Raw genomic sequence first — 23,025 nt, forward strand, 5'->3', positions numbered from 1 at the left:
GAATACCGGGTAGTTATTGAAACCTTTTTTGGATGGTTTGTCTAGTGGTTAATGGTAATGAATTGATGAACTTGCCCCAGCACTGGAACAGCGCCTGTGTGCAAAGCTCTTTGTCAAATGACGCTTCCAACCAATCCATATGAAATAGAAATAAGAGTCTGGTAGTGCTGGTGGAGTGTTTTGTATCCATTGCTGCAAGATAGCTTTGCGACCCACAGCTCCTAAAACCAACAAGAACTTTTTGTCTATTCTGGGAATGGTAGGTTGGTCGGCCAAATGTCCAACGATTGCCCATTGTGTGGCTGTAAACACGATACCTAATGAATTGACACCATAATTAGTAAAGCTGTCCCAAAAAGAGCGGATATGAGGACATTCCCAGAAGCAATGGTATAGATCAGCATCAGTAGAGTCACACTTTGGGTATGTGCTGGTAGAGGGAAGGCCAATGGTGTGATGTCTTTTGGGGATAGTTACGCCTGATGAATAATTTTATATGCCATTTCTTGGTAACCACTAGCTGGAATGAAGCGTAGGTTAAGTTGAAATGTACGTAACAAATCCGGAATTTGTAAAGATGGAAACTTGGGAGCCCATTTCCGAAGGCCTGTGAGCTTGGTGTCTATATCCAGCTCTGCCCTGGTGCCGGCATAGATTGGGATGTTGAATAAAAACCGTGTAGAATTAAAGAATCAAAAGGATTGGACAGGTCTGAAGGTGTCAAGAGTGAAAGGACCGTACGTGTATAGTGACTATCTTGCATAAAAGCAAATCTATTTCTGTTAAGAAACGGGTATTTGTCTATAGCCTTTTCTAGTGTAATTAAATAATTAATAATTAATTAAATAATTCATTTTAAACACCTCTTTTGTTGCCAATTAAGTAAAAACTTTAGTGCTAGAGATACAATGCCTACATTTATAACAGCCTACACTCCCCTTGCACGCTTTTGTACCTTGGGGCAGCATAGTAGGCACAGAATGTGTTATAAATAGGGAACTTATGTTTATAACATCCAAGGTTTTGGGAGTAAAGTAGATTCTAGTAATTAATCCTTTAAGGGTAAATCCCAAGGCTTGTTGAGGCATTTTTCAATACATTTATAATGACAAATATATTGTATTTTAAATAAAGGAGCTTGATTAATCTGCATTTGTTGTTGATTTGATTTCTCTTAATACTGTTGCTTGAAAGTGGTTTCCCATTAATAAGAGTAACCTATATTATTGCTTCAAGGATCACATCAATAGAATACTCTTTTCTACAAAATCATTTTTAAAAACTTCTACTTGTTGGGAAATAATTCCTTCATTATCACAATTCCTGAGTAATAAAGGAAATTACTATAATAAATACCCACGAGGCTATGCTCAGGATGACAAAATATATGGCTATATTTAGGGTGACAACTATAGGGATTCAAATATGTATTGTTATTCATTTACTAAAAATCCTTCAGGTATTTATTATTAACAACAAGCTGAAGTACCCGGCGTTGCCAGGGTTTAAATCATCAAGTTATAAAGTTATCAATGAGTTGGATGTAACTGTCAACCTTTTAAAAATAATTAGCAGCTAAGATGTCATTCAAATCCACCCAGTGGAAGTCCCAGAACAGGCCCCTCAGGTCAAAGTTCTTCCCAGTGTACACCAACAGGAGGTCCAACCGGGACCTCAACCCCCTAGTATGTCTTCTGAGATCCAATGTTACCAGTCTGTGAAGTTTTCATCTCAATCCATCCAGTGGAAGGCTCAGAATAGGCTTCCCCATGCAAAGTTCTGCCCAGAGTACACCAACGGGAGGTCTGACCAGGAACTTAAGCCCCCTAAAACCTGGGCAGGATCCAACTGGACCACCTTGCGTTCGTTTCATCCCAATTGGTGCAGGGGTGCCCCGAATGCAGGCTCAGAATAGGCTACCCGGGTCAATATTCCGCCCAGCGTACACCAACAGGAGGTCTAACCAGGACCCTAACCCCTTAAAACCTGCCCAGGATCCAATTGGCCAACCTGACATTGGTTTCTTCCCAATTGGTCCAGGGGTGTCCAAATGCATAACTGGATAGACAAACAGACAAACAGATCAATTAATTTTATATACAAGTTATTTATATTTAGGGTAACAAAATGATATCAGTTGTGGACAAAAGTATAAGTGAATTTCAGATTAAATTCTGGATTTTTTAAGTTTTGAATAAAGTTCTCAACAGATTCTTGATCACCCTCCCACATGGCCAGAATGTCATTGATCTATCTCCTCCATAGAATCACCTGTGTGGGAAACACATCTCACATGGCACTCGTGGCCTCACCAACTCACAAATAAATTGTTAAAAATGGTGCAAAAAATGAGTCCTCATCGGCCTTCCACAAATACAGAGGTAACAGGTCTTTATAGCCAAGTATATTGAAAACTGCCTAATGAATACCAAGGTGTATATGCAACCTAAGTGCTTTAGTCAAGGCTGTCTTCACCTCTTTGTTTCGCAGACAGTAAATAGCAGGATTAAACAATGGAGGTACAACACTATATAGAATAGATGACACTCGGACAATGACAAAAGAATCTCCAGAAATAGGACCATTGTAGTTCAACATAGCTGTCATGTAAAACACAGTTACAACAATGAGGTGGGATGAACAGGTGGAGAAGACTTTCTGTCTTCCTGAAGAAGAGCGAATTTTCAGTATAGTGGAAATGATATGTATGTATGAATTTATCACAAGTAGAAAAGGGGACACCCCTAGAAAAACTGTGATAGTATGTAGTAGCACCTGGCTGATGTCTATCTCACTACAAGCTGCTTGTAACATTGGAAGAACATCACAGAAGAAATGGTTGATTTGCCGAGCTCCACAGAAGGTCAATTTCAAAGTCATCAAAGTGTGAAACACGGAGTTCAACGCTGCACAGATCAAGCATCCTGCTATAAAATACAAGCAGAAAATCTTATTCATTATGCGTAGATAATGCATTGGGTTACATATGGCCACGTATCGGTCATATGCCATGGCAGCCAGAAGAAGACATTCTGATCCTCCGAACAACACAAAGAAATAGAGCTGTGTAAAACACCTGTTGAAGGATATTCTCCTATTGCCAGTTACAGCCATGACCAGCATAGCCGGGAGTGTGACTGTAGCGTAACAGACGTCTAATATGGATAGGCAACTCAAGAAAAAGTACATCGGTGTCTGAAGATGGCGGTCAACCCGAATAATGCTAAACACAGTAAGATTCCCAGTAATAATCATTGTGTAGATCATTGCAATCAAAAGTGAATATATACTTTGTACCTCATAAAATCCTAATAGGATAAAATCATCAAAATATGTTTCATTAGTTGCCATTCAACCAATCACCGAAATCTGTGGAAAGAAAATGAAGGTGAAATTGATGATATCAAAAAAGATAAATCCTTCTGGTTGTCAATGATATTATAAACAATAAAGTTAGAGAAAGCTGCTCATTATAAATGGCTGCTAAGACCCTTTTAAATCAAAACAAATATGAAGAAGAAACAGCACAAAAGGTAAACTTAAACTACTAATAAATACGGCACAAGGGATAAATGAAACAACATATAAAGACACATCACCTAAAAGCTAAATCTCTATAAGGAGAGAGAAAAACTGCATAACAATTGTAAATATTAAATAACAAACCTGTCATACACATAAAACCCACAATATAAAAAGCTCAGAATTGACCCCCATTTAGGAACTGATAACTTCAACACACATCATACAGAATCCTCCATGTTAATGTATAAACTCCTACAAGTGTATAATCCCACTTTAGGATTTAATGTCCAGAAAAGTTCCAAGTGTCATGGTGTTGGATACTCCCACGAGATAACCAATTGGCTGGGGTAGCTGTCAGACACACACCACATAAGGCCAAATATATATCCATGAATTTTTAAACAAAATTAAAATCATAACCACAAGCCATAACCTTGTATGAAGACCGCAACCGTAATTTATAAATAACCAAAGTTTCATTATTCATATCTATATTCAAATGATCAAACAGTATAAATCTTATTAACTTATAAAAAGATGAGCAAGCTCTTCCTATTTATATAATTTAATAACTAAAAATAACTGAATGGCACTTTTCTTGCTATTTAAATGTTTAAATTGATCGATCTTTCATTCTGGTGTAGCTGACCTATGAAAGCCTTTATCCATATTACAGTTTAAACTAACAACAATCTTTAAGCAAAGAAATATTAATCAAATTGCATAAATATATAGGGATCAAACTCACTACAAAGAAAAGTTTTTTGAAATCGTTACTTAGTGCCATAATGAAGCTTCATTTAATCACAAGAGAGCTTAATACATTCAATATAAAATGATTGAAAGAACTACCTGAGAGTATACAGGCAGGAGACAGAGCGTCACTCAAAGCCCAAAATTGAATAAAACTTCATGATATAATAATAGTGATGTGAAAATAAACAAAACTAATTTGCGCTCCAAAGAACAGGAGCAGCCACTCCCACTCTACACCCACAAAAAACTCAAACAAGTAAAACAAAAAATAAATAAAAAGAATAAAGGCATCATCACTCTTTACATTTATTACTTGTCTGTCATAATAATACATTTATAAAAAAAAATCTTTACTAAAAGTATTATTTTAAAACTCCCAATAATTGACCCATCAAATCTCAACGACATAATTTTATTATTGAAATGTCATCCCTCTAGCTGTCATCCCCAAAATGTGTACAATGTAGAAATACTTTAGTCATAAAGGGCAAAATGAATTTAATTACAAACTGAGATGTTTCAATCACATGAGCTATGAGTTAACATACATACCCAAAATCCCCTGATAACCAATTAGATAGGATAATATATCTAAAAGTTGTAAATGTGCATGACCAATAAAAAATACAAATATATCAAATAAATAATATTTTTTAGTTACTTTCTATTAGTAGTTTAAGAGTACAGTATACATATAGCACTGCTTCTTCTTTTTATTTGAAACTGATATATCATAACATTGAGGAGCGTGCTCCTGCTTGATGAAGTTTGTATATGATTAGATTTATGGATCCCACGCTTTCTCAGAATTAATGGGCTATACTAGTGCATAGAGGAATTAACATGATTTGTTCCTCTATTTTTTTTTATGGATATCAGTGGTTTGTGAATCAATGTTTACTGTTCAGGGCAAACAAATGTTATGTAAAGGGTTCAGAAATAGGAAAGATGAATTGGTTTTAAATTTCTGTGCCGCCACTGTGAGGTTCAAAGGTCTACAGTCAGTGGCTCCCCAGAAACAGATCCACCCGCCCTTCTCATTACTTACAATATATTCTACGTTACCAGGTCCGGTGTTACAATCTTCACGTTCCACTTTAGTTCTGTCACTCCACGTACTGACATTCCGCACAGTATTCCTAAATTCTCATATTGCTGAATTTATAATCTACAAACAAAGCTGGGGCAACTATGACCCCATCATTCTGCTGTGTAATGTGTAAAATGTTTGCGCTCGAAATTCAGAATGACGCATATATTTTCGTATTCAGTGTGTTCAATGTACCAGTCTAGTGTAAGAATAAAAATGTGGAATTTGATTATATCACATAACAATCTTTTTAAATGTTTTTTCATGTGTCTAATCCTAATGTTAAAACAATTTCTATAGATTATTTGTTTACTTTGAAATTAATATATATATCCTTATAATTTTAAAAAAACCAAAAAACAAAACTAAGCAGTTGATTGAATATTTTCAGAATGCAAGCGAAATGTAAGAGTTCTGTTATAGGCTTCCAGGGGATTATGTCGAATGAATCTCATCTTTTAAACTTTTAGGTTATGCACATAACACATACTGAGGTGATCCACAGAGACTGTGTTCTCACTTATGGGAGCTATGGGTCCCTAGAGCAAATTTGTAAATCCTCAAAGCAATCATTTAATGTAAATCTAAATATATTTTCTTTATGTATTTAATATGTCTAGTCTTGGCACGAAATTATGGTTGGTAACCTAGACCAAGTATTCAGAAGGGTACAAATGTATCCAATTAATTTAGTTGTTCAGCTATTTTGAAAATTTTTAAACTTTGGACTAAATTCACTAAAGTGGTGTTTGTAAAACAAAGGCTAACACTGTTCAAAATGGAATTCAGAAATGTTTATGTGTAGCTGTCGTGCTCAATTGGATTTGATGGCAGCTGCTTACCACTAGTTGGCGCAACTGAGTAAGGAGATGTGTCTAAAACATCCCCGGTGTTCATCAGGGATCCCTGCAAGGAGGTATGGGCCTAGTTGCGTGGGATGTGCAGGTCGCAGCCCTCAATGTCAGTCACTGGTAAGGCAGTAGGTGAACAGATTGGTCAGACAAGTCAGGTCGGTACCAAGAAGTCAGACTGGAGCCAAATCAAAAACCAATAGTCAGGAACAAACCAAGGTCAAGCCGCAGAGTCAGGATGAAGATAATTTGGATACTACAAGAATAGTCAAGACGAGGGTTGGAGCCAGGAAAACAATGGAACAGCATCAGAAGATAAAAGAGTAGTCAACTACGCTCTTCAAGAGACTCTCGTCAATTGAACTCCCTAATTAAGATACATGACATGTATGACACGTGGAGGGGTTTGAATTCGTCTGCACGCGCTTATACTCATTTTTCGGTCCATCGCAAAATTCATACTTGTATAGACATGATCCTCACCGATAGATCCACCACTCCCCTATTGTGCTCCTCAGATGTAATTCCCATTACGTGGACAGATCATTTAGCGGTATCGCTCTACCTTGATATCTGTTCCCCTGTCCACCCCTGCCGATTTTGGCGTCTTCATGATAACCTCCTTTCCAAAAAGGAAAATGTGCAAAAAATCATGCAGACGATCGTGGAGTTCAGGGAATTCAACTCCTCGCTAGATATTCCTCACTCCAAAACATGGGAGGCTCATAAGGCCACTATTTGTGGGTTACTAATTAGTATGTCCTCATCTGTAAAAAAAAAATCCAATTATCTCGTATACACGACATTGGAGCTGAGATATCCTCTCTCACTGTGAAACATCAACATCACCCTAAACGTTAAACCTATTTAAAAATTTTGGCCCTCAAAGGACAATTACAACAAATTTTGTCAACTAAAGCTGCCAACACTCTAAAATGGCTTCACCAACGATATTACAAAAAAGGTAACAAAGTCGACTCTCTTTTGGCTCGTAGACTACGCTCCAAGAGAACCCGTAGTAGGATTATCTATATTGAGGACACTTCAAATAACAATCTATATGACATATGAATATGTCAGCTCCAGGCCCAGATGGTTTCACGGCTGTTTATTATAAAAGAATGCTCCCTGCCCTTTCCCCCATGCTCATAGACCTTTTTAATTCTATTCTCCTCGGAGCTAAGTTCGATGGTGCCACCACAGGAGCAAATGTAGTCGTAATTCCAAAAGAAGGAAAAGACCCGAGTCAATGTTGAAGTTGTCGGCCAATTTCCTTGCTAAATGTCGATTTAAAGCTTTATGCGAAGATCTTAGCTAACCGACTTGCTCGTGTTATTCCTTCCCTAGTCCACCCAGACCAATTGGGTTTTATTCCCAATCGTCAAGCGGCGGATAACACGAGAAAAGTCATTAATTTAATTCATGCGGCTAATAAAAATAAGACTCCTGCTCTGGTTGAGGCCCTTGACGAGGAGAAAGCGTTCGATCAAGTATCCTGGCCTTTCATGCAAGAAGTCCTTAAGGCAGCTAATATTCAAGGTCTCTTCCTCAATGGAATCGCTTCACTATATCACAACCCCTCTGCAGCAGTTCTGGCTAACGGTTCCTCCTCCCCGGCCTTTAAAATTCATAACGGTACTAGCTCGTGTTAATGATGGAACCACTTGCCGCTAGAATTCGGCTTAACCAAATATTTCTGGAATTTCCACCAGCTCTAAGTCATCCAAAGTAGCCCTTTATGCAGACAATGTTCTCCTTACCCTCGCAAATCCATATGTTTCGATCCCTTCTGTTTTTTCCGAAATCAAAAGCTACAGTCTGCTTTCTAGCTTTAAAATTAACTCAGACAAAACTGAAGCCCTAGCCCTCAATTTCCAGCCCAATACGCAAAAACATTTACAAGATACTTTTAACTTTAATTGGCAAGCACAACACTTTAAAAACTTAGGGATCAAGCTAACTAAGAGTTATGATAAGCTTTTTACGGCCAATTTCCCCTCTTTAATAGCCAGTTTAAAACGTGACCTTCGCTCCTGGTCACCTCAATACATATCATGGATTCGCAGGGTAGCCTCGATAAAAATAAATGTTCTACCCAGACTTCTTTATTTATTTAAAACCTTACCAATTTGTGTTCCCTCACCAGTTCTCAAAGACTTGCAATCTAATATTTCTCAGTTTGTATGGTCCAACAGATGTCCAAGAGTCCTCCTGCAAGTCCTCTATCGACATGCTAAAAAGGGAGGTCTGGATCTTCCCTGCCTTCATAAGTACTACTTGGCTTCACATATCACTCAAGCAGTTCTATCTCATACACTAGACTGTGGGTAGACACAGAAGCGGATCTTCTCCAGATACTATCCCCCAGTGCTCTGTTCTGGCCAGATACAAAGGACATTCCTCCGTTACACACTCTTCCCCCTACAGTTCATTTTTCTCTTGAAATTTGGAAGTTTTGTACGCGCTCCTTTAAGCTTATAAATAACCCTAAGTGAATGTTCCCTCTTTGGAACAATCCAGCATTTCCTCCGGGTATGAACCCCAAATCTTTCTCCCACTGGACAAAATATAACATTATGTTTTTACCTCACATAGTTCCTATAGGGTTTCTCCTGACCTTCCCTGAACTCCTCAATCGTCTCCATCTTCCATCTTCTTCCTTTTATTAATATTTACAAATACATCACCTTTTCAATTGCCAAATAGACCCACAAACTGCTTGCTGTCCATCTCCTCTAGAAACATTCTGTATTAACAGGTCGTCCTCTAAAGGACTAATTTCCCCCTTTTACACATTACTGATGAATAACAACCTACCCGATAAAGAGCTACATGAGTTGCATTGGGAGGAGGATATGGCTGAGGTTCTAGACCCTGAAGAATGGTCTGATATTCGAGAGGCAGTTGCCAAATCCTCAATTTGTACGCAGGTAAAAATTTGTACGCAGGTAAAAGAGAATGCTTATAAGCTTTTGTTTTGCTGGTATTTAGTCCCTTCCAGACTGAAATCTATTTATCTGACAACTTCTGAACTTTGTTGGCATAATTGTGGTCTTCGGGGTACCCTGTCCCACGTTTGGTGGGACTGTCCTAAAATCAAAATCTTTTGGAGAGAGGTAGCTGACCTTATCTATAAAATCACCAATTTAAAGTTTTTGTTCCATCTCTCTTATTTTCTTCTTCCCCGCCTCCCCCCTGATACTCATAAACTTGTTTGGAAACTTCCGGGACATATTCTCACCGCTGCTAGATGTTTGATAGCTAGAAAATGGAAACAACCTAAGTGTCCCACAAACCTAGAACTTATTCAAAATGTTTGGCAAATATATAACTTAGAACATATGACTAGTGTCGTAAATGACCGCCCTAACCAGTTTCTTTCTACATGGTATACCTGACAAGACTATTTTACTTCATCATAACACAACTTTTTACTTTTTATACAAATCTCATCATATGAATATCTAATGGATTTATTTTTGATAGTTTTTCTTCACCTTTTTCTTTCTCCCTCTGTTTCTAATCATCCTCCTTCTAACATGTCCCTCTTCCCTCTCATTCATTCTCTCTTTCTCTCCCTCTTTTTCCTCCTCTTTCCCCTTCCTGGTCCATTCCTCTCCCTATTTTGGTACAGAGGGTGCCTCTCAACAATAATCTCTGATTCGGGGTAATTCCCCTAACTCTTCACTATACTATTATGTTTAAATTGTTGACGCCGGTACTTCAAGATTATGTGAAATGTCCTTTTTACGCTCTTATGTTCTGTTCTGTAATATTAATGCACTGTCTGTGCCTTGTATTGTCATTATTTTTTGAAAAAAAACCTTAATAAAATTTATTAAAAAAAAAAAAAAAGAGTAGTCAACTAGTCAAGATCAAAATCCAGGAATCAATGTAGAAAGGGTAACTAAACTTCTGGAGTAGAACACAGAAGACCCAATACTCTGGCACCCCATGGATGTTAGAATATGTCTTAAATAGGCAGAAGTAAATTGAAACTGGCAGTCAGTGACGTCACTGACCGCCATCAGGAGAGCAGAGAATTGTGTCCTGTTGCCCGGCAACGGGTGCACCCACCCAGCGGTAAGAAGACGACCGTCCCTGCACAAAACAGGAGGATCAGGGATGACGCCTGACATTACTCCCTCCCTTTCTCCCCCCGAACTTTTGTTTTGAAATATTTTCTTCTTGAGACTGGGTCGTTGCTATGCATTTGTGCTTGGAATTTGATAACAGCTACCGACTGCGGTCAGTGCTCTCTGTATGTATTGTGCATGTTCTATGGATGTACCTGCTGCTGTTAAAATGTTTATCAGATGCCACAGAGCCCCAAAATCATGGACTACCTCAAAGGCATACCTAGAGTGAGGATAAATATTCAACACCTTCCCGTTTGCTAGCTTGCAGGTTCTCTCAAGGGCTATTAGTTCTGCATCCTGTGCTGAATGTCGTGGTTATAATGTTGTGGCTCATATAATGGGTCTGTCATCTACTACTGTCCAGTCTCCTGTATCAGTCTGTCTATGGCAGCTCCCGTCAGTGTAAAGGGTCAAGTCCGTGTCCGGTAATGGGATTCACAGATCAAATAAGAAAAAAAGGGGAAAAAAAGTAATTTAAAAGGAAGCCACTATTAGTATATAGACCTAAAATATAACTTTTATTAACAAATAATTATAATAACCCATAAATGACCAGAACAAAATTCCAAGACAGCAAACTATAAAAGATAATAAAGTAGTATTGCTTGTTATAAACTTATATAAATAATTAGTTAAAAATAGTTCTGTGGTTGTGAATTTTAACAATCACATTTAGTCTGTTTTTATTTCTCCTGAATTGCACCCTTTGGGAGGTTATACATTTGAATTAATTGTTTTTATCCATTGTTTTTTATGGTTCTTATTCACCAAGAATCCTAATGGCTTAATTATTTTTCTAGATATTTTATTTATTCATGCATTGTTCACTTATCTTATATATCTCACTGGATACCAAGCCGTGCACTTCACACACTGTATCATTCATTCATACATGCCAGCTGAAGCTATAATTTCTACTAGCCGCCAAATCCCTAAAACTGAAAGTTCTATATCTTTAAGGTACAATGCTATCTCATATATTATTAGACCCTCTCACACACTAACAGACATTTCGCTTAATGCTTAATGATCACTATTTGCTATTACTGTTTTCTTACTCAGAAAAAAACATCAGGGTTTTGCTTTATTTATCATTTCCTTATCTTTTACTGTGTTTATTAATCCAGACTAAACTCTGAACATTATGTAAAATAAGGCACATTTAACGTCACATGCTCCGGTGGGGATGAAAGCAGTTTGAACGCCATAGTGTGTATATCGATCACCATATAGAGCTTAAAGACTTTTTGGACTGACACAGATCTGGGATTCGCATAAGTTGGACTAATTTTTATTCTTTTTATTCATTTTATACAGAGACTTGAACATATTACCCTGTGTTTATCACTGCCATCTAAAGAAATTGTGTGACGCTTCACCATATTCATGATATTTGCTAACAGCTAATCAAGCACAAATCATCGTATTTAATCTGGGAAAGCCCATTTTTTTTTTTGAGTGGTCTACATATCGTCATAAGAATTAATTTCCCTAGTGTTATCTAAAATCCCTCTCCCCTGTATTGCGCCCATTCCACAAACTATTTTTCTTCTATTGTATACGAGGAGTGTCAGGAAATCCTCACCCTGTGGTATTAGTGGCAGGAGATCCAATTCCCTTTTTCCCTCATCTGTAAAAAGGCAGCGAGGGAGCGCTCGCCGAATGAAACCTTCATATGGTTAATTCCAGTGAAAGTTTCTACTTTTTGAATTATGTAAAATAAATTCCACTTATTTCCCCAAAATAGCATGTTTTCCCATCTTTTTTTTACTCATTTCATCAGAATAGATTTTCATCCTCTATCTAAGATTCCTGTATTCCCTGCTAACGTGCCAACTATTATAAATGATATTGTCACTTTATACATTTTCATTTTATCTTCACAAGTCAAGCCAATCCCATTGAAGTTAACATAGGCGAGTGAAGTCTGTAAGGGAACTTTAACTAGAGCCATAGTCATGTGCTCCAATCACATGATCCCCCTATTCATTCAATGAGCCACTTGTTGCTTCTATCAGAGTCCTCAAAGACAACATTCATACATTCATGTCTATTGATCTTATTACTATCTTATGTCATTGCCCTATTCAATCAATATCCTCAGCCTCAACTCGCAACAGAAGATGTGCTTGAACCAAATATACAGTGATTATTATTGTGAATAATTATTGTGTACTAAATTTCAATTTTTAATTTTTATTTTTTATGTACTTTATTTAAGTTTTGTATTTTGTTTTTTAATAGTAAAGTGCAAACAATGTGCATTATTTATAACGTGAACTCCTCATTTCTTGCAGTAAACATTAAGATCTATTTTAAAAAAAAAAAACCTCTCATTTAAAGGTGACTACGGTGTCCTATCTCATTAATTATTATTAATTCTGGTAGTGTCTTAGTGTATTTATTCTAATGTTGTGGGTTGATGATATGTTGGCATATGCATAATCTTCACGTTTGTATAGTTTCTTCTTTCTCTAATCTATAACTCATGTAATGTATAGCCACCATATTTATATCTGTCGCTCCACATTTTGATCGGTTCCCAAATCTGACTGAATAGGACTATTTCTATTTATTTACAGGAATAATCTTATAACATAGGACAATATTATAAATGACAATTACAATATATACATGTTCAAAAACCCTACCTTTCATGTGCAATATATCTCAGTCTATATTCTAGCGCCATTAGATGTGGAATTTTTGTATTTGTACTTTTATATTCTGAATCAAAGGGTGATATTCAGTCCACTATCTAGGCAGCCGCATTAAGAGCGCTCCACCTCTATCTTCATATACATTGTACATATTGGAACATTGTCAGGAAATATTTCATTATTCTTATAAAATAAATTCTCATCATTCATTTTCATTCATGTAATCCTTAAGATTGCGGAAGATCTTTTCAACAAATTGCGTACCGTAGTACATGTAAACAAATAAACAATATGGTCACTTTGAAAATTAATGAAATAATTAATTTTAAACTCCTCTTTTGTTACAAACTAAGTAAAAACGTTAGTGCTAGAGATGAGTGCATATTATACAATGTGTACATTTATAACAGCCAACACCCCCTTATAAAAATCCCATTAATAACCTGTTTTATTGCTTTAAGGATCACTACAACAGGAAATTATTTTCTACAAAATTATTTTTTCTAATCTTCTGCTTGTTAGGAAAACACTTCTTCATGATCACAATTCATGAGGGAGTAAAGGACATTACTATATTAGACACCCATGAGGCTACATTTAGGATGACAAAATATAAGGCTATATTTACGGTAAAAACTATAGGGATTCAAATATGTATTGCTATTAAATTCCTTAAAATCCTTCTGGTAGTTATTATTGATAATATTTATATTTAGGGTCAAAAATTATATCAGTTGTGGACAAAGTATAAGTGAATTTCAGATTTAATTCTGGATTATTTAATTTCTCAATAAAGTTCTCAAGAGATTCTTGATCACCCTCCCATTTGGCGAGAGTGTCATTTATGTGTCTCCTTCGTAGAGTCAGCTGTGTAGTAAACACAACTTCCATGACACTCATGTCCTCACCAACTCAGAAATAAATTGTTGAAAAAATGAGTACCCATCGCCGTACCACAAATCTGGAGATAATAGGACTTTTAGTCAAATACAATGAAAATTGCTTAATGAATGCCAGGTTGTATATGTAACCTAAGTGCTTTATTCAAGGCTGTCTTCACCTCTTTGTTTCGCAGACAGTAAATAGCAGGATTAAACAATGGAGGTACAACACTGTATAGAATAGATGACACTCGGACAATGACGAAAGAATCTCCAGATATAGGACTATTGTAGTTCAACGTAGCTGTTATGTAAAAGATCATCACAACAATGAGGTGGGATGAACAGGTGGAGAAGGCTTTCTGTCTTCCTGCAGAAGAGCGGATTTTCAATATAGTGGAAATGATATGTATGTATGAATTCATCACAAGTAGAAATGGGGACACCCCTAGAAAAATTGTAACGACATGCAGTAACGCCTGGCTGCTGTCTGTCTCACTACAAGCTGCTTGTAACATTGGAAGAACATCACAGAAGAAATGGTTGATATGTCGAGCTCCACAGAAGGTCAATTTCAAAGTCATCAAAGTGTGAAACACAGAGTTCAAGACTCCACAGATCCAGCATCCTGCAACAAAATACAAGCAGAACATCTTATTCATAATGAGTAGATAATGCATTGGGTTACATATGGCCACGTATCGGTCATATGCCATGGCAGCTAGAAGAAGACATTCTGAACCTCCGAGCAACACAAAGAAATAGAACTGTGTAAAACACCTGTTGAAGGATATCCTCCTATTGCCAGTTACAGCCATGACCAGCATAGCCGGGAGTGTGACTGTAGAGTAACAGACGTCTAATATGGATAGGCAACTCAAGAAAAAGTACATCGGTGTCTGAAGATGGCGGTCAACCCGAATAATGCTAAACACAGTAAGATTCCCAATAATAATCATTGTGTAGATCATTGCAATTAAAAGTGAATATATACTCTGTCCCTCAGAAAATCCTAATAGAATAAAATCATCAAAATAAGTTTCATTAGTTTCCATTCAGTCAATCACCTAAATCTGTGGAAAGAAAATGAAGGTGAAATTGATGATATCAAACAGGATAAATCCTTCTGGTTCTCAAGGACATTATAAACAATGAAGTTACAAAAGCTGCTCATTATAAATGACTGCTAAGACCCTCGTAAAGCAAAACAAATAAAAAGAAATGTAAAATGTATTCTGAAACTAATAAATACTGCAAAAGTGATCAATAAAACAACAACCACTTAATAAAGACACATCAGCTAAAAGCTAAATATCTATAAGGAGAGAGAAAAACTGTATACCAATTGTAAATATTAAATCACAATCCTGTCATGCACATAAATCCAGCAATATAAAAAGCTCAGAATTGACCCCCATTTGGGATCTGATAAGTCCCACACACATCATACAGAATCCTCCATCCGGAATGTTAATGTATAAACGCCCACAAGTATATAATCCCACTACAGGATTTAATATAAAGAAAGGTTCCAGGTGTCATGGTGTTGGTTACTCCCACAAGAGAACCAATTGGCTGGGATGGCTGTCAGACACACACCACATAAGGTAAAAGATATATCCATGAATTTTTAATTAAAATTACAATGATAACTGTAACTCATAACCTTGTATGAAGACCACAACCGGCACTTATAAATAACCAAAGTTTTATAATTCATATCTTTACTCAAATGATCAAAACGGTGTAGAAATCCTATTGACTTACAAAAAAAATACCAAGTTCTTCTTATTTATATAATTTAATAACTAAATATAACTGAACGGTCCTCTTCCTGCTATTAAAACACTTGAATTGAGCGCTCTTTCATTCTTGTATAGCTGATCTACGAAAGCCTTTATTCATATCACTTTTTAAACTAACACCAATCTTTAATCAAACAAATATTAATTAAATTGCATAAATATAGGGATCAACCGCACTACAGTAAAAAAAAATAATTCAAAATAAAATAAAATTCAGAGAGTCACTCTGCTACGTATCTATTAACCCTCTATTAACCCCTACTTTCCCTGGTCTCCTGATCATTATGAAAATTGATTGGGACGCTTCAAGTGTTAGCAGACTGGGTTTCCCTTATGATTAATTCAGGTATGGGTAAGCAGATATGCTAATTGGTGTTATTGATAATAATAGATAATGAATGGTAATAAATAATACCCACCTTGAAAATCCACAACCGTATTTTGAATCCGCTACTTTGTGTCACAATGTTTTATTTAATGCCAAGAGAGCTTAATACATTCAGAATAAATTGAATGAAAGAACTACCAGAGAGTATACAGGCAGGAGACAGAGCAACCCTCAAAATTGAATAAAACTTCATGATATAATAATAGTGATGTGAAAATAAACAAAATTAATTTGCGCTCCAAAGAACAGGAGCAGCCAACTCCCACAAAAAGCTCAAACAAGTAAAACAAAAAAATAAATAAAAATAGTGGTGGCTCCATCACTCTTTACATTTATTCCTTGTCTTAACTAAGTGTTATTTTAAAACTCCAAATAATTGACCTCAATGACCTACTTTCATTAATGAAATGTCACCCCTCTAGATGTCATCACCAAGATGTGTACAATATAGTAATGCTTTATACATTAAGGGCAAAATGAATTTAATAAAAACTGAGATGTTTAGACCACACAAGTTATGAGTCAACAAACATACCCAAAACCCCTTGATAAACAATTAAATAGGATAATATACCTAAAAGTAATAAAATGTGCATGACCAATAAAAAGTAAAAATATATCAAATAAATATTTTTAGTTGCTTTCTATTAGTAGTTTAAGAATACAGTATACATTTACCACTATTTCTTCATTTTATTTGCAACTGATAATAAGACATAACATAAGATTGGGGAATCCTGCTTGATGTTGTTTGTATATAATTAGATTTATGGATCTCATGCTTTCTCAGAATTAATGGGCTATACTAGTGCATAGAGGAATTAAAATGATTTGTTCCTCCTGCTAGACACAACAGGGTGTTAACACCAGCAAAAGCAGAAACATGCTGCCCTGTGGAAGGCTAAGAAAGCAAAGCTTTAAAGGGGCGCTCCAACTTTACAATGTGTTACCTTTAAATATGACAATAGTTCAGTAATGTAGATACAATTATATTAAATATATAGACCTAAGTTTACTTGTTGAAGTAGTTAAAGGCACAGACAGTGGCTCCACCGAAGCAGATCCACCCGTCCCTCTCATTACTTACAATACATTCCAGGTTACCAGGTCCAGTGTTATAATCTTCAAGTTCCACTTTAGTTTTTTCACTCCACAGACAAAAGTCAGAGTTCCTCTTTATCGCCAGTGCAGCAGCAAACATTGTAAAACATACTAAATAGACCCTTATTTGCTTTCTTAAACATTTACTAGAGTTACTTACCCACGGAGATCAGTACAATATTTGATATTAGATATTAAGAAATGTCAGTGATTTACAGCCAGTGTCATATTTTTCGAACGAGGGAAACAAAAGAGTTTAAAATTCATACTTGATTTTTTCAAAACTAAACAGGTGAGAACAATATATATAAATATTTATATATAACAAAAATAAGTTTCACCAGGCTTGACATTTTTTTTCCCAAAAAGTTGATGATTGAATATTTTCAGAGTTCTGTTAAAGGCTTCCAGGTGATTATGTCGAATGAATCTCATCTTTTAAACTTTCAGATTAGGCACGTAACACATACAGAGGTGATCCACAGAGACTGTGTTCTCACTTATGGGAGCTATGGATCAATAGAACAAATTTGTAAATCCTCAAAGCAATCATTTAATTTAAATCTAAATATATTTATGTATTTAATAGGTCTAGTCTTGGCACAGAAATATGGTTGGTAACCTAGACCAAGTATTCAGAAGGGTAAAAATGTATCCAATTAATTTAGTTATTCAGCTATTTTGAAAATTTGTAAACTTTGACTAAATTCACTAAAGTGGTGGTTGTAAAACAAAGGCTAACACTGTTCAACATGGAATTCAGAAATGTTTATATGTAGCTGTCATGCTCAATTGGATTTGATGGCAGCTGCTTACCACTAGTTGGCGCAACTGAGTAAGGAGTTGTGGAGTCTAAAAAATCCCCGGTGTTCACCAGGGATCCCAGCAAGGAGGTATGGTCTTAGATGCGTGGGATGTGCAGGTCACGGCCCTCAATGTCAGTCACTAGTAAGGCAGCAGGTGAACAAATTGGTCAGACAAGTCAGGTCAGTACCAAAAAGTCAGAGTGGAGCCAAATCAAAAGCCAGTAATCAGGAACAAACAAAGGTCAAGCCGCAGAGTCAGGATGAAGACAATTCGTATACTACTAGAATAGTCAGGACAAGCAGGGTTGGAGCCAGGAAAACAATGGAACACAATCAGAAGATAAAAGAGTAGTCAAATAGTCAAGATCAAAATCCAGGAGTCAATGTAGAAAGGATAAGCAAAATGCTGGAGTAGAAAACAGAAGACCCAATACTCTGGCACCCCATGGATGTCAGAATCTGTCTTAAATAGGCAGAAGTTAATTAAAAGCTGGAAGTCAGTGACGTCACTGACCGCCATCAGGAGAGCAGAGAACTGTGTCCTGTTGCCTGGCAACGGGTGCACCCACCCAGCGGTAAGAAGACGACCATCCCTGCACAAAACAGGAGGATCAGGGATGACGCCTGACATTACTCCCTCCCTTTCTCCCCCCGAACTTTTGTTTTGAAATATTTTCTTCTTGATACTGGGTGGTTGTTATGCATGTGTGCTTGGAATTTGATAAGAGCTAACGCCTGCGGTCAGTGCTCTCTGTATGTATTGTGCATGTTCTATGGATGAACCTGCTGCTGTTAAAATGTTTCTCAGATGCCACAGAGCCCCAAAGTCATGGACTACCTCAAAGGCATACATAGAGTCAGTGTAAATGTTCAACACCTTCCCATCTGCTAGCTTACAGGTTCTCTCAAGGCCTATTAGTTCTGCATCCTGTGCTGAATGTCATGGTTCCAATGTTGTGGCCTCTATGCTGTGTCTGTCATCTACTACCGCATGCCCAGTCTCCTGTATCAGTCTGTCTATGGCAGTTCCCGTCCGTGTAAAGGGTCAAGTCCGTGTCAGGTAATGGGATTCACAGATCAAATAAGAAAAAAAGGGGAAAAAAAGTAATTTAAAAGGAAGCCACTAGCTATAGTATATAGACCTAAAATATAACTTTTATTAATAAATAATTATAAATACCCATAAATGACCAGAACAAAATTCCAAGACAGCAAACTATAAAAGATAATAAAGTAGTATTGCTTGTTATAAACTTATATCAATAAGTAATTAAAAATAGTTCTGTGGTTATGAATTTTAACAATCACATTTAGTCTGTATAAAATCGCATTAATTGTTTTTATCCATTGTTTCTTATGGTTCTTATTCACCAAGAATCCTTATGGCTTAGTTATATATCTAGATATTTTATTTATTCATGTATTGTTCACTTATCTCATATATCTCACTGGATACCAAGCCGTGCACTTCACACACTGTATCATTCATTTATATATGCCAGCTGAAGATGTTGTGATCAATTAAGCTTACTGAGGGCAAGGAACTGTCATTTCTCCTAGCTGCCAAATTCTTATATGAGGTCCATTCCTGTCCCTAAAACTGAAAGTTCTATATCTTTAGGGTGCACTGTTATCTCATATTATTAGACCCTCTCACACACTACAGACATGCCGACTTACATTTCGCTTAATGCTTTTTCAAGGAAAACATCTGAGGAGTGTCAAGATCTCCTTTTCCTATCCTATGACACCCAGCAATCAGTTAGAGGGTGTTTCTCTAACTTTCTCTACATTAACCCATTCTGACTCATCTGACCCATTATATCAGGGAAAAATAGATCCAAAATATCACAATTCTTTTCTTCCTTCTACCCCAAGATATAGGGCTAGATTTACTAAGCTGCGGGTTTGAAAAAGTGGGGATGTTGCCTATAGCAACCAATCAGATTCTAGCTGTCATTTTGTAGAAGGTACTAAATAAATGAAAGCTAGAATCTGATTGGTTGCTATAGGCAACATCCCCACTTTTTCAAACCCGCAGCTTAGTAAATCTAGCCCATAGTGTTTATTGTGATGGATCACTACTTGCTACTGCTGTTTTCTTGCTCAGAAAAAACATCAGGAATTTGTGTTATTTATTATTTCCTCATCTTTTATTGTGTTTATTAATCCAGACTAATCTCTGAACATTATGTAAAATAAATTCCACATATTTTCCCAAAATAGCATGGTTTCCCATCTTTTTTTATTCATTTCATCAGAAAAGATTTTCAACATGCCCTGATCAACATGATCCTCTATCTAATATTCCTGTATTCCCTGCTAACGTGCCAACTATTATAAATGATATTGTCACTTTATACATTTTCATTTTATCTTCACAAGTCAAGCCAATCCCATTGAAGTTAACATAGGCGAGTGAAGTCTGTAAGGGAACTTTAACTAGAGCCATAGTCATGTGCTCCAATCACATGATCCCACTATTACTTCAATAAGTCACTTGTTGCTTCTATCAGAGTCCTCAAAAGACAACATTCATACATTCATGTCTATTGATCTTATTACTGTCTTATGTCATTACCCTATTGAATCAATATCATCAGCATCAACTCATAACAGAAGATGTGCTTAAACCAAATATACAGTGATTATTATTGGGAATAATTATTGTGTATTAAATTTCAATTTTTAATTTTTATTTTTTATGTACTTTATTTAAGTTTTGTATTTTGTTTTTTGATTAGTAAAGTAGAAACAATGTGCATTATTTATAATGTGAACTTCTCATTTCTTTTAGTAACCATTACGATCTATTTTTTAAAAATAAAACTCTAATTTAAAGGTGACTACGGTGTCCTATCTCATTAGTTATTCTTTATTATGTGAGTGTCTCAGTGTGTTTATTGTAATGTTGTGAGTTGATATGATGTTGATGTTTTGTGATATGATGGGATATGCATAATCTTGATGTTTGTATAGTTTCTTATTTCTGTAAGCAATAACTCATGTAATGTATAGCCGTTATATTTATATCTATATTTCTTTTTTAATTAGTTAAGTCCAGATCCATTATATGTATGGTTCCCAAATCTTTCTATTTGTTTTCAGGAATAATCTTTGTTCCAAAAAACTCCAGGGGGTAAATGTATTAACCTCCAGTTTCTTCAACTCCCGCGAGTTCGGCGTCTTCGGCGCTTAAATTTAAAACGGCGCTGCCTTGTAAAGGGAAACTTTAGCGCATGTTATAAATTGCATATATTTATAACAACCAACACTTTCCTTATAAGCTTCCCATTAATAACCTTTATTATTGCTTTACGGATCACTACAACAGGAAATTATTTTCTACGAAATAATTTTTTAAAATCTTCTGCTTGTTAGGACACCCATGAGGCTACGTTCAGGATGACAAAATATAAGGCTATATTTACGGTAAAAACTATAGGGATTCAAATATGTATTGCTATTAAACTCCTTAAAATCCTTCTGGCAGTTATTATTGATCATATTTATATATAATATTTATATTTAGGGTCAAAAATAATATCAGTTGTGGACAATGCATAAGTGAATTTCAGATTTAATTCTGGATTATTTAACTTCTCAATAAAGTTCTCAAGAGATTCTTGATCACCCTCCAATTTGGCGAGAGTGTCATTGATGTGTCTCCTTCGTAGAGTCAGCTGTGTAGTAAACACATCTCCCATGACGCTCATGTCCTCACCAACTCATCAATAAATTGTTGAAAAATGGTGTAAAAATGAGTACTCATCGCCGTTACAGAACCTACAGGTAACTGGACCTTTTAGTCAACTACATTGAAAATTGTTTAATGAATAGCAGGGTGTATATGTAACCTAAGTGCTTTATTCAAGGCTGTCTTCACATCTTCATTTCTCAGACAGTAAATAGCAGGATTAAACAATGGAGGTACAACACTGTATAGAATGGATGACACTCGGACAATGACAAAGGAATCTCCAGAAATAGGACCATTGTAGTTCAACATAGATGTCATGTAAAACACAGTTACAACAATGAGGTGGGATGAACATGTGGAGAAGACTTTCTGTCTTCCTGAAGAAGAGCGAATTTTCAGTATAGTGGAAATGATATGTATGTATGAATTCATCACAAGTAAAAAAGGGGACACCCCTAGAAAAACTGTGATAGTATGTAGTAGCACCTGGCTACTGTCTATCTCACTACAAGCTGCTTGTAACATTGGAAGAACATCACAGAAGAAATGGTTGATTTGCCGATCTCCACAGAAGGTCAATTTCAAAGTCATCAAAGTGTGAAACACAGAGTTCAACGCTCCACAGATTAAGCATCCTGCTACAGAATATGAGCAAAACATCTTATTCATAATGACTAGATAGTGCATTGGGTTACATATGGCCACGTATCGGTCATATGCCATGGTAGCCAGAAGAAGACATTCTGATCCTCCGAACAACACAAAGAAATAGAGCTGTGTAAAACACCTGTTGAAGGATATCCTGCTATTGCCAGATACAGTAATGACCAGCATAGCCGGGAGTGTGACTGTAGCGTAACAGACGTCTAATATGGATAGGCAACTCAAGAAAAAGTACATTGGTGTCTGAAGATGGCGGTCAACCCGAATAATGCTAAACACAGTAAGATTCCCAACAATAATCATTGTGTAGATCATTGCAATTAAAAGTGAATATATACTTTGTACCTCATAAAATCCTAATAGAATAAAATCATCAAAATAAGACTTGTTAGTTGCCATTCAATCAATCACCAAAATCTGCGGAAAGAAAATGAAGGGGAAATTGATGATATAAAAAAAAAATCTTTCTGGATCTCAATGATATTATAAACAATGAAGTTACAGAAAGCTGCTCTTTATAAATGACTGCTAAGAACCTTTTACAGCAAAACAAATAAAAAGAAGAAACAGCACAATGGTAGATTTAAACTACTAATAAATACAGCACAAGTGATAAATAAAACAACATATAAAGACACATCACCTAAAAGCTAAATCTCT

The 23,025-nt window shown here is 36.1% G+C and overlaps 3 protein-coding genes across 3 annotated transcripts; all 3 read right to left on the reverse strand.

The window, feature by feature from the left end:
- Nucleotides 1–2,418: 2,418 nt before the first annotated feature.
- On the reverse strand, nucleotides 2,419–3,351 carry LOC142106674 (olfactory receptor 5V1-like). The gene has a single exon (XM_075189663.1). The coding sequence runs from the start codon at nucleotides 3,349–3,351 to the stop codon at nucleotides 2,419–2,421; it is 933 nt and encodes a 310-aa protein (XP_075045764.1).
- Nucleotides 3,352–14,024: 10,673 nt separating this feature from the next.
- LOC142106676 (olfactory receptor 5V1-like) lies at nucleotides 14,025–14,957 on the reverse strand. Its single transcript, XM_075189664.1, has one exon. The coding sequence runs from the start codon at nucleotides 14,955–14,957 to the stop codon at nucleotides 14,025–14,027; it is 933 nt and encodes a 310-aa protein (XP_075045765.1).
- Nucleotides 14,958–21,831: 6,874 nt separating this feature from the next.
- On the reverse strand, nucleotides 21,832–22,764 carry LOC142106677 (olfactory receptor 5V1-like). Its single transcript, XM_075189665.1, has one exon. The coding sequence runs from the start codon at nucleotides 22,762–22,764 to the stop codon at nucleotides 21,832–21,834; it is 933 nt and encodes a 310-aa protein (XP_075045766.1).
- Between the last annotated feature and the right edge of the window lie 261 nt (nucleotides 22,765–23,025).

Source organism: Mixophyes fleayi, chromosome 11 (genome assembly GCF_038048845.1).
Source record: "Mixophyes fleayi isolate aMixFle1 chromosome 11, aMixFle1.hap1, whole genome shotgun sequence".
NCBI lineage: Eukaryota > Metazoa > Chordata > Amphibia > Anura > Limnodynastidae > Mixophyes > Mixophyes fleayi.

Bases quoted from the DNA above. Each gene is read 5' to 3' on its own strand.
- LOC142106677 (XM_075189665.1), bottom strand. From the start codon at position 22,764: ATGGCAACTAACAAGTCTTATTTTGATGATTTTATTCTATTAGGATTT.
- LOC142106676 (XM_075189664.1), bottom strand. From the start codon at position 14,957: ATGGAAACTAATGAAACTTATTTTGATGATTTTATTCTATTAGGATTT.
- LOC142106674 (XM_075189663.1), bottom strand. From the start codon at position 3,351: ATGGCAACTAATGAAACATATTTTGATGATTTTATCCTATTAGGATTT.